The 13,063-nt window shown below is 37.5% G+C and overlaps 1 protein-coding gene across 1 annotated transcript in view; it reads left to right on the top strand.

The window, feature by feature from the left end:
• Positions 1-3,282: 3,282 nt before the first annotated feature.
• LOC127098109 (uncharacterized) overlaps positions 3,283-13,063 on the top strand; it is a 48,360-nt gene continuing 38,579 nt past the window's right edge. Inside the window, exon 1 of the mRNA XM_051036616.1 lies at positions 3,283-3,349. Within this exon, the coding sequence (XP_050892573.1) occupies positions 3,283-3,349 (67 nt within the window). The remainder of the gene's footprint in view (positions 3,350-13,063) is intronic.

Genomic DNA, 13,063 nt, shown 5'->3' with positions numbered 1-13,063 from the left:
AAGCAGATATTCTAGTCAGAAGATCAGACAAGCCAACAAGAAATACCTCAGGTCCTGTGGCAGCAGAGCGTTTATGTTTTTTGGATTTCTTGGAGTAAGAAGAGACAAGTGGGTCTGTCGAACATGGTTGACCCTGCACATAAGTAAGAAGTTAGAGATCACGTATTATTTCCCTTAGAGAAATCACAAGGTTGAGTGAGATTGCTTCATATAGGTGCATACCGAAGAACAGGGTTTTTTTAAAACTTGGGCAATAGGCCACTCATCATCATCAGAGGACTTCTCAGGAGCAACCTGCAAGAAGGGAAATGACGGTTAAGAATAAAAACCGAGGCAAAAGAAAACGGAAAATTAGCCAGAGTCGAACCTGAGTCTCTTGTGTCGAAAGGATAGGTTCATTGGCAGGAACGTGATCCACATGGTCTATGGGGATTGCTGTAAAGAAACATAAAAAAGCAAGTAAGCAACGAAATCCAACTAAAAAGAGGTGTTAGCTTTCTAGAAAAGTGTTACCAATTTGTGTGGAATCGAGCACTCTAACATATTGAGGATCAATATGAAGTGGCCCTAAGTAGTAGGGCAGATAATGCTTCGTCGGTACCACTCTGTTGGCCTTTTTCTTATAAGAATTTTGCACGTCTGAAAAAGGACAATAATACCAATCTGGAATTGAATTGCCAAAGGCCAAAGCCAACGGGCTAGATGGCAAAGGAGGAAATTTGATGTTTCCAAAATGAAGGGCGTAAAGATACTTGTCTTTCGCGTAACCAGGGATTTTAAGTTTTGGGAGCCTGTCGGTTACCTTCTCCTGTAATTCGTACGCGGCCTCAGAGATGGTCCGACGAAGATTATCAGGTCGATACACAACTCGGAAATAGTTCTGAAAAGCGCGAATTTGTTTGGCATGGAGAGCCTTACACTTGGTCGATTTTGCCTGCAAATAAACAAGAGCCTAAGTTAGTTCAGATAATTTGGCCTCAGGAGCACCAACGTAAACAACAAGATACGACTGCCACCAATCATCAAACTCTTTGGTGCAGAAGAAGGCTGATTGAAAGGAGATGGAATGGAGCTTTGGTCGGTTTCCCCAAAGGGTCTCAAGATCTTCTTGGATCATACTCCAGGGTTGATCACAAAGGATGTTTGTGAGTATGTCGAGAGAAGAATACAGGGATTTGGGGATAAACTGACAAAGGCCAAATTGTCTGGCTACCAAGTTGGGTTGGTAAGCAACTAGGCCAGGATTGGTGCCGGAGGTTACAACCGACAGAAATTGGGGAACCAGAAAACGTCTCCAGATGACAAAGGTTTCAGTCTTATGCTCATCTTCAGTCGAGGGAAAAGCCCTGGTGAATCATTCAGGACCTTCAGTTCGACTGCTGAAAGGAGCCATAGAAGGGTGAAAGTCGGCGTGAGTCAGGATGATGGTAAACAAGAGGCGAAACACCTTGACGTCAGGAAAAGTTTTGTTGATGGGCGTCAAAGGGATCAGACGCTTCCAAAGAAGGTGTCGTTCTTCTGGGGGACACGCAACCCTTCTCATCCCATATGATGCTATGTCTTTAGAAAAAGTGGCGTTGAGCCACAGTTGTAAGAACCAAAAAGGGCCGTGGACCAAAACATTATTCTTCTTTGAGTTCTCAGGGTCAAAGAGTTTGATTTGGCAGACAACTTCAGATAGAGATTCATAAAGAGAGGCCAGGATTAATTGGCCCAGAGCGATGTCACGCTCTTGGTGTAGCTGGGTTTCCAGAAGAGCAAAATGTTTGGCTATCTGCATGGATCTAGAGAAGAAAACAAAACGAGACAGCCAAAGAGTCAGGAAGGCCACATGTTCTTCAGTGGTCACAGGGCCTGAAGAGGTGGCATGGTGATAAATAAAATTGTTGTATGTTGGCTTGCGAGAGTCACCAACGTCAAACCTCAGAGAGATTGGTGCTACGGCTTCACAGTCGAAGACTTCGCCAGTCGGTTTTAAGCCTGTGATGGCAGTGATATCCAAGAGTGTCGGTGTAACCATGCCACACTTGGTATGAAAAGAATTGGTCGAACTATCCCAAAATTTGAGGGCAGCCAGTAACATGCCACAAGATTGAGGGGGGCCACAACGGGCAATCTGCAGAAGGGTATAGATACATGTCCATTTCCAATGGTTGATTTTCTTTGTTTCTAAGCGATCCATCCAGGCGCAAAACTTAGGACAGTTCTTGGGAGGAGCAGTCCTAAAATTCCTGTCGACATAATGGAGGGAGAAAGGTTTTTGGGAATAAACCAAAGGTTCAGAGAGATGACTGGTGGGGAAAAAGTAATTTGTCTTGGTTATCTCAGGACGAAGATCTTCTGGAAGTGGACCTAAGAACGCTAAAGGTTTATCATCCAGGGAGAAAGGGATTAATACCTGGGAATGCCAGATTTTTGCTTTCTCTTCAATAAATAGAGGTTCAGGAATGTAATCATTGCCATCAATGGTGAGCGGTTGTGTGAGCTTCGCAGCGGAGGGAAATGTTTTGCTTTTGCTTGAGCTAGCCATGGAAGAAGGTGAAAGTTTGGAGAAGAAAGGTTTTGTTTACTAAAACAGAATGTCGGTTGTTTCGTCTACTGAAGCAAAGGGCGAAAAAAGGAAAGAAGAAGAAGAAACAAGGGTTTTATAAGAGTTAAACCTTAAGAAAAGGAAGAGTGAACGTTTGATTTTCTTTTTCGACACGTGTACTCATGTTCCCACGTCTGCAGACACGTGGAGGCGAAAAGGCAGTTATGGTGATAACCATGTTTCCATCATAAATACGTGAAGTGATGGAGACGTGATTTTGTGTGTCTCGAGGAAAAAGGGAGATGTTTGTCATGATTAGATGATGTCAGCAGCGTGGGACAAACAGGTGTACCATTAAGTAGAAGTGGAAGCGGTGAGGAGCAAGTCGACATCTCAAAGATGCCATTATCTCACAAAAAGTCGACATTCGAAAATGGCATCTCTGGGGGGCATTTTATTACCACAAGAAATCTATAAGGCATGTTGAAGGCGTAATCAATGAAAGTGCCTTATGAATTTTAGGTTTATACCCCACCAAGGGGTAGTTTGAAAGAAAGATGTGCCTAAGATAAGCAAGAGTTGAGAAAAACATAAGTCACCAGGAGATGAAACCGACAGACGAATCATGTTTGGTCGAAACCCATTTCGTCGACTGAAATGAATACTGGGACTTAAGGAATTTCTGGTTGCGCCAAACACATAGGAGACAGGGTCGACCTAAATACCTGGGCGGGAGAAGTTTGAAATTTGAAATGGCTAGCAGTTACAAGGAGAATAAGCGCCAGAATATGGAGCAGTTTGCAGAACGTGTATGGAGCAGTTAGTAGATCGTGTGGCACGACGTCTGTTATTTTTTATAAGTTTTTGGCCTATAGGCAGTTTCTTTAGTTTATTATAAATAGGATATCTCACGAGGGGCTCGGGGTGTTCACTTTGTACCAAAATCACTTGTCAAAAACTTCTCATTCCCAGCACGAGGAAGTAAGAGTTTTTAAGAGTGCTATGCACGTGAATCACCATATTTATTTCAATGCAACTTCCTTATTTTTCAATTGTTCCCGTTGAACACTTTATTTTAATTTCATTTACTTTTGAGTTATCACTTTACGTTGTCGTCTACGCTGTCGAGACTGATTCTATTATGATAATAGAATTCACCAAAAACGTGTTCATCGTGTACGTCTTTTGAATGTTGTAGTGTTGTCGGTCATGAGTCACCCATAGGCTATAGCATCATTATCATTTCGTGTGGAAAAAACCTGTGCTTGTTCAATACTTTGTCATGATCAGTTTCTCACAAAGCTAATTATTTGTCGAATTGAATAAGTCACACACTATCACACTAGCACATGTCTTAGGATCAACTGGTCGATCCTGCAAGTAACTGTAAGAACCCAATTTTGACCCTAAGATCCCTCATGGCATCATAACATTTCATCTGCATAGCCTCAAGGATCATAAGCATCTCGGTTCCCTTTGCCTGTGGGTGGAATCTCTTGTGAGTGGTTTGAGATCACCAAGCATGCTTGAATTATATATCATTTATTTTCTCATTTTATTTACTAACCAAAAGCACAAAAATATGTCACTAACATCTTTTGTTTGTAGCTTGAGCAATCACAAGATCTAAAAGCTTCTAGGTGATCCTTTGTGCAATGATATGGCCAAGAGAAGATGAAGGCAAGCATGACAATGGTTCCCAAAGCTCTCATCCATCAAATATGCCTCCCTAGTGTCTCAATTTATCATTTTGATCAAATCAAGTCAAAGGGTTTGAAGTTTGTGTCCCAAAGAGCCCTAATTCATCTGTATATCACAATGCCTTGTTAATGAAGCAACCTCAGCCCATGGTCAAATACAATCAAGGGAAGTTCTTTAATTCATCCTTTCATGCATATTTGAGCTTATTTTAGTGTCCTCAATCATCAATTAATCAAGATATGAGTTGCGGACTTGAGAAGTTGATCAGTTAATTCATCTGACTATTTTGAAATGCACTGAGACCTAACGTTTTATGTGTTGGTCAAATGGAGATGATCCCAAAAGAAAAAATGTTCTTATGGACATCATGAACAACTTTCATGTTCATCAAAAATTTATTTGAAGCTTGGAAGGTCATCTCCCATTCCAAGACATTATAGGTCATTTTGACTGAAACCCTAATTTTGGGTCAACTTCCCAAGAACATAACTCATTCATTTTTTATGGTTTTGAGGTGGGATCAAATGCATTGGAAATATTAAGATGTCTACTTCAAATGTTATGTTGAACAAAATTCCAAAATCTCAAAATAAATACATGTGATAATGCAAAACATTATAGGTCACTTTGGGCCAAATGCATTGAAATGAAAAAAAGTCCAACTTCAAGTGCCCATAACTTCTTCATAAAAAATCGAAATGATGCAAAAGTTAAGTCCATATTGATTGCCTTGAAAAGATCTACAATGTTCATGTTGGAGGTGTTTCCATTTGAGGCTTTCATCATCAAAACAGAAGGGCTTGAAGTTGTTTCATTTTGACAAAATTCTCAAAGGCATGTTTTGCACTATGAACTTCATGGCCTGTTTTCATAAATTTACACACTTCAAATGAGTTTTTACTCAACATAACATTTGTTCCTTATGTCAAGACCTTTCCAACCATTACCCACATGCTTATGTTTGGATTTTCTAATTGGCATTTTCGAAGAGATGAAGTTTTAGGCACAATTATGCAATTCATGATGAAACTTCATGCACAAGCCTTTGCCTTACCATTTGCACGTCCAAAACTCATTCATTTGTGTTCAGCATGCAAAACTAATTGAGTTTGGGCCTCACATGCGCCTGTACAGGCCCATGCATGGAGGACCCAAGCTCATGCACACACGAGTTTTCCACCTCCTTGCATCACCTTGTGCTATAAATACATGCCATGCTTCATTCATTTCTGATCCCTGAATCAATCTGAAATGCTGCAGAAATCATTCCAAACCATACTCTAAAGGAATTTTGCCTTTTCACTTGAAATTTTCAGATCCAATTCTCAACTTCCTTGGTTGATTATTGGACTCTAATTCCTTAGCCTTGCCTCATTTCCATCTCCAGAACAAAGTGCAAGCAAGTGTGTTGAAAGATCATGCTCCACAGATCTGTATTTAGAAGGTTGATGTTCAAACTTATTTGCTTCGAAACTCTTCATTTATAGCTTGTTTCTTGTGTCATTTTGCTTGGCTGAAGTCCTCTCAATGGAGGCAACTTATTGATGCTTTCAATTTTACAAATCCACGAAGTTTCAGTTGAACACCACATTTTTCAACTTCTGATTTCTCTTACCATGGAGATCTAGAATGAAAATGGATGGTACAGGGGGGATGTACATCACCCCAGCTTTCCAATGATATGAGGATCGCTCGTTTTCATCAAGTTTTTAGAACCTGCAACTCTGGTCGGAATCTCCATGCTCGCCGGAGAAGACGGTGGTGTACACCACCGTCCGTTTGCCAGTTTGAATCTCAGCCGTTGATGATGATTTCCATATTGAATCATGGCTCTTGGATCTTATGACTTTTTTTAATTCCACATGTTACTCAGTTGACTAAGGCCTACCATGAGCGCGCACATGTGGAGCATCTGATCAGCCACGTCAATTAATGAGGTTTGATCAGACGCCTCTCCTTTTTTCTGATTTTCTTAATTTCCATTTTATTTCTTTTATTTCATTTAACTTCAAAAAATCATAACTCTCTCATTTTTAATCCAAAAAATATGGGACCAATTGCATTATTTTTCTTTTTAATTCTAGTTTCTAAAAATGATTTTTAATATTTTTTATTTTATCATTTGATATTTTTTGTGAATTTTCTCTTTTCTGGTTATTTTTAATTCATTTTAAATAGTTTTTTATATTCAAAAAATACAAAAATATTTTCTCAACCTATTTGAATGAAGATAGATCTATGAAAAATATTCTCATCAATTTTTTAATTGATTTGAGATTTATTTGAGATTTTAGTTCAATTAGGTTATTTTTATTCATTTTTAATTGATTAAAAATAGTTTCTGACTTTTAAAAATGCTGAAATTTTTTGTCAAACTTTGTTTGACCTTGTTGAACTTGGGATAAATCACTTGGACCTTTCAAGGTTGATTTGAAGTGATTTTGAAGTTTGGCCTTTCTTTATTATTTTAATTCAAGTTTATTTTGAATAATAAAAATGCCTAAAAATATTTTGTTCATTTCTTGACTTCCAATCTTCATCTCACTTCTGTTTTGGATTGTTTGACCATGATCCTCAATGTCATTGGTCAACACTTGTTGATTGGTACATTCCATTTCATTTAATGCACTTATTTCTTTTCATTATTCATTATTCTTCTTCATCTCCTTCTTCTTCTTTTTTCTTTTTGATCAATGAGTTAAAGGTTGATAAGTTAGCATTGATTAGGGAGGCTTAATCTTCCTTGATTCAAATCTAATTCATCTTGATCAATTGATCAAATGAATGGCTTTGCATTAAGGATAGGTTGCTTCCTAAATCATGCAAAAGACTTAAACCAATACAAGATCAATTCTCTTCTTCTTTTTTGGCATGGCAAGTTGTTGGAACTTGGTTCACTAATCAAGACTTCTAACTTGTGTTGTTTCCTACATTATTATTGTCCGGCCTCAGATAGTTGTGACTTCTACATAAGTCCAATTACGATTGCTTAACATAGCGCTAAATTTGCCTTATGGCACACTAACTACTAACACTAACCATTAACTATTAACATTTACTTTTTGCACTTTACATTTATGCAATTTATTATTCTTGTACATCTTTTCCATTTGCTTTTTCCTTTGCTCATTGGAGCACATGTTTATGTTAACGCAATTTGCCTTTTGCTCACTTGAGCACATAATTGTGTATATACCATTGTGTTTATATTTTGTTTTGATGGTTGTGAACAAAAATGCAAAGAAATTGGACAACATGGACTTAGACTTTAGGACTTTCCCTATGCAAATTTGGAGTCAAAGAGAAACTAGGCATTGGGCCTTTAGAGTGCTATAAAAGTCTAAGAGCAACTAGGCATTGGGCCTTTAGAATGCTTAATGTTGAAAGATGACATGGAAAGGACCAACTTCTAAACTCTTCTTGTCCATTCTTTGTTTGTTTTGCTAGAATCTTTTGATGTGTGTGTTCTTGTGTTTGGGATTCCAACTTGATCCAAATTGAGGAACCATTGCCATGAGCTTCTAAGAGAGAGGGACCCAAGATACATTGAGGAGCTTTCTAAGGGTTCATTTGATTGTTGATTGCTTGAGTTTATGCTTATGTGATTGCTTATTCCAAAGGATGGGAGCTACTTGGATCATCAATATGATCTCAAGAGAGGAACTCCATTTGTGGTTTTGCTTCTTGTCCCTTATCTCTTGTATGTTTAGGACTTTAGCCATTCTTCTTCTTCTCTCCATTCTAACCCAAGCCAAAACTTTGTGCAAACATTTAACACTTGTTTTCAACATTAGAAACCTAAGCCTTATGCTTTTGATTTTCAAACTTTCTTTTCATAACACTTATTTTGAATTGAATCTTTAAGTCAACTTTGACCATTTTTGTACATACTTTTCATTGGTAAATATAACCCATTCAAATGTCTTTTTGTGGTTTCAATGGCCACTTTCTTAATCAAATTTTTCATAACCTCTAGCTATTAGGTTTGAGTTATCCTTGAGGTAGATGTAATACTCACCTATATCCTTAGTGATGGACAATGAGTCTTCCATGCTTATTATAGGGTTAACCCCTCACTAGCATGTTGAAGTTATCCTTACATGGTGGATTTGTGGTTTTAGATTGAGTTTTTTCCCTTGGATAACAAAAGACCTTAAGGCTTTTGGACCAATCAATTCACCAACTCATTTTTTTGAGATTTTTACCCCGAACTACGAGGTTTTGATCCTAATCTTTTTTAAGATGGTACATAGGCAATGGGTTTATCCATCCAAACACAAAATGTAAATAAATTTGTATATTCTCTTCTCATCTCTTCAATCATGTTTGCACAAACAAATTTTCACAAAATACCAACCTTACAACAAGTATGAAAAGGGCTCCCTAGGAGTACCTAGGATGTTTTGGGTGCTTAAAACCTTCTCATTGCATAACCAACCCCCTTACCCAGATCTCTGACAATTTTACTAGTTTTTGATTTGATAAAACTTTTAGGTTTTTGTTCGCTTTCTAACCATTCCTTTGGATAAATAGAAGTGCGGTGGCGACTCGACTTGTATGATTTACCTTGGATTTAGTCAATATCTCTAATGGTAACGAATACCCCGATACAGAAAAGTGGCGACTCCGCTGGGGAAGTTTGCCTAGTGAGTTTTGCCTACTTTTCATTTTTGTTGTATTGTATTGAATTTTGTTTTGTGACGTATTTTTGTGCAATTTGGGATTATTGTATTGTATGTAATGATTGAATTGCTTGAATATTAACTTCTTGTATGCTTGGTGATCTTTGTGAGATGAGTTCTATACCCGAACTCGAGAGCACTTAGGATAGGAGAATGGCATAGTCTTGTTGACTTGTGTGGACTTATTCCTTAGCAAGTTGACTTGCCAGTCCATTCACTTGGTGGAGGTCATGTTGGGATCAATAATGTCACACAAGTAGTTGTGGTTAGACATTACTCTTTCCAATATAGACCTTAGAAGCCAAGGACCTTAGTTTACCAAGCCCATCTTGGCCTATTCTTAGGATGTAGTGCGAAAGTCGTTCAAGTGTAAGATTTGATACGATTGTTACGCGATATTACACTCATAAGAGTCTCTCTTGAGAATATTTTTGGAAAACGAGTGTAGCACCTCAAATTTGCACCTATCATTATACATACATTCTCATATTAGGTCATAGCATATCATGGTCCATTTGCATAGCATTGCATTGTCCCATTTGCCTCAAGTGCAAGCAAGTCAAGAAATTAGGTCAAACTGATCAAGAGATCAGTCAACCAAGCAAGCAAGGGTGTTTCTCAAGGAGCCAAGGCCCTAGGGTTGGCCCCATTTGTTCACATGACTTGGAGGTCCATTTGAAGTGTTTAAGTCAAGGGTTGGATGTCCAGAAGTCATCAGTTCATGCACAATCAGTCAGAAACCCTAGAAAGTCAAAGTTGGTCAACTGTGGTTGATTTTATGGTTTTGATGGATGGAAATGGTCTGAAAGAGCTTATTCATGTCCCAATAGGCCTCATATATCATGGCAAACAACATCATTGAAGAATTTGAAGCCAATCAGAAAATTTCCAAAAAATAGAAACTGGACCTGTAATTTTAACTGCCAAAAATGGAAACTTTTTGATCCCAAACTTACATCATGATACAAGCTTCAAATGAATTTTTTCCCAACATGAAAGTTGAAGATCTTGTTCTCCCATTTCCAAAAAGTCCAAGAACTCTCAATTCCCATGTATGGTTGTCAAGATATGATCAAATCATTTTCACAAAATCTTGAACTTCAAAAGGGCATATCTCTCAAACCATTTGGCCAATTTTGGTGGGGTTTTTTCCTACAAACCACATTTCATCTCCTCTTTCCAAAAATATAAACTTCATGAGCCAAAACATTGCCAATCAAAATGGCATTTTTGAACCTAGCACATGTGAAATTCAAGTGTGGACCAAAGTTGACTTTTTGATTTAGCAATTTTTAACACTTTTGGCCATTTGGGATTTGATTAAGGTGATATTTGAGACTTGTCTAAAGCCCAAACTCGGGCAGACTTGCACACTCCATTTGCCTTTGGTGCAAAATTAGCAATTTTGCAATTTGGTTCATTTAAGCAAAGTTTGATTAACACATGATTAGCATTGCTTAAACAGTCCATATTTAAGACATTTTCTGTCATTTGAAGCAACCCTAGCAGCTGCAAACACTCAGAAATTCACTCTCTCTCAAAATTCATCTTTCTTGCCTTTTCCAAAAATCTGCCAAATTCTCAAAAGAACCAAGCCTTGCCTTGCTCGATTCACCATTCAAGCAACATAGTGAGCATTTTTCAGCCATCATTCTACATCTGGAAGCTCACTTTCCCAACTGTTTTCAAAGGCACTCTACCATGGCAGATCGGATTCAGAGCTAAATTGGTGTGTTTCAAGCCAAAGTTCTTCACACATTCTTCATTTGGGACCTTAAAGGGCAACTGTTGCAGGCATTAAAGACCAAACAACACCTGAATCTTCATCTGCTCTTCAACAGGGGTTGGTTTTCGAATCTTTTGTTTCTCAAATCTTTGCCATGCTTAGTGTAGGTCTTGGTATGCTGATTGCTGTGAACTTTGTCTCATGTGAAGTGGTTAAGTAGTTTGCAAGAAATCTGAAAATGAAGATTGATGGTCATATGCTTTTTTTGCTCGATTCTCTTTCAATAGTGCGTTTCCATGAAAATTGATGTTGGATTTGTCTGTACTATGCTTGGATGAACATATTGATGTACTCATTATTCATTTCTGGAAATTTTTGTTCATGAGCAAGTTTTGGTGTTGAATGTTCTTTGGTTCAATTCATGATGCACAGCATGTTTTAAGGAAAACTGATGATGGATTGTTGCTTGTCTTGCCTTGCTGAACGTTTCTATGTTTTCAATTTGTATTTCTGGGATTTTTTCTGAAATTCGATTTGAAGGTGATGAAGATGCATCACTGTTCCATAAACCCTAATGTTCATAAGCCTTGCCAGCTGTTTTTGTCTTATTCGTCTGCATGCCACTGTAGCTTCATGCACCAATTAAAACATTTCATTTCAGCGAGCAAAACGACGCCGTCCCATTTAGTGGAGTCCCAAAATTACAGCATTGCCATTCTCGGTTATTTTAAATCCATATTAATTCATTTATTTCATATATTATTTCATTTGATCATCAATTTTGAAAAATTCATAACTTGCTCATTTTAATTCCAAATTCAGTGGGAATTTTTGCATCATGTCCTGTTTGATGTCTAGTTTTTTGTCATGATTTTTAATGAATTTTCTGATCATTGGTTTTTAAATGGCCTTAGGGTTTGTATAATGTGACCAAAAATGATACATGTTGCCAAATCTCTTGTGAAATGAGGAGGATGTATCCAATGATTCTGGAAATTTTTGTGGTTGTTCTACACTCATTCACGTTTATTTTGGTATAAAGTTTGTGGATTTGTCATATGTGGTTTGTGAGATATGAATTTTGGAAGTAGGGTGTGACAATTTGTGTCACACCAATGTTATGCAATTTCATGATTTTTGTTCACATGCTTCCTGACCATCAATTAATGTGAAATTTTGCATGATCCCTCTCTTATATGTCTAGTTGACTTGTGAATTTTCCTGGAATTAATTGTGCCATTTCCTATTTGTTTGTGATTTTTCTTTCCTTCCTGGTCAAATGTTGACTTTGTGTGATACCTCTTGCCATTTCATTTGGGAAATTCTCATACCTTGTTGGATGATCATGAAATTTCATATGTGCATACTAGACATCTTGAGCTTTGCATTGGTGTTGATCCCATTCATTTATCATCTGTTTTCATTTAGTTATGATTTTTTGAAGTTGATGCATGTTTGTTTGACTTCTTTGGGCATGTTTGAAATTGTTTTGACTTTCTTATTTTAATTGACCATCTTCCCATGATCCAATTGAGCTGAAATTTCATATGTATGCCATGCTATGGATTGTGATTGACCCTGAATTATTTGATAATTTTTGGAATTGATTATGATTGCTTTTGAGCTAAGTCTTGCTGTTGACTTCATTGAGCATACTCAAATTTGCTTTGACTTCATGATTTTCATTGACTGCCTTCCACTTGTCCAATTGTGATGAAATTTTACATGCTTACCATGCTAGGTGTTAGGATTGATCATGAATTATTTGGTGATTTTTTGAAAATGTTTGAGTTGACTTTTGATGCAAGTCTTTCTGTTGACTTCTATGTGCACCAATTTGCCATGCTTTGACTTCTTTTGTCTATAAAATCATGATGATGAATGATATGCATGTGGGACCAATTGGGATTGCTTCTTAAATGTTTGAATTTGATCTTGATTGGATATGGTTTGCTGTTTTGACTTTCTCATTTATTTTTGACCCTAGGCTAGTCCTAGTGGTCCTTTTGGCTTATGATTGAGTTCATGTTTCAGGTTAAGCCACAAGTGCTTCAAGGAAACTTTTGCAAGTTGATTGGATTTATCTGTTTATCATGAGCTAACCTTTGTTTTGTAGGTGTCTTGACTCATATGACTTGAGTCTTGTGCTTTGCACATTCATCTGATCATGTTGACTGTTAATTCTATTCTCACTTCTGTTTTAAACTGTTGAATTGTGTACTGATTTGTTTGACTATTTCAGGTACCATTTAGTTGCTTAAGTTCTTTGAACTTGCTTTGCTTTGCTATTTAGAAATTTGCTTTGAGGTAATCCCTCTTTCTTCATGTAGTCTGGAGACCCGGCCTGTTATTTGGCCGGGCAAACTGTCTGAAGCCCTCCTTAAGAGGCAATGCTTGTGTGTGTTTATATTTGTCCCAAGCAGG

Source organism: Lathyrus oleraceus, chromosome 1, assembly GCF_024323335.1.
Source record: "Lathyrus oleraceus cultivar Zhongwan6 chromosome 1, CAAS_Psat_ZW6_1.0, whole genome shotgun sequence".
NCBI lineage: Eukaryota > Viridiplantae > Streptophyta > Magnoliopsida > Fabales > Fabaceae > Lathyrus > Lathyrus oleraceus.
The sequence above is the reverse complement of the archived record's forward strand: the minus strand, read 5'-3'. Positions and strand labels throughout refer to the sequence as shown.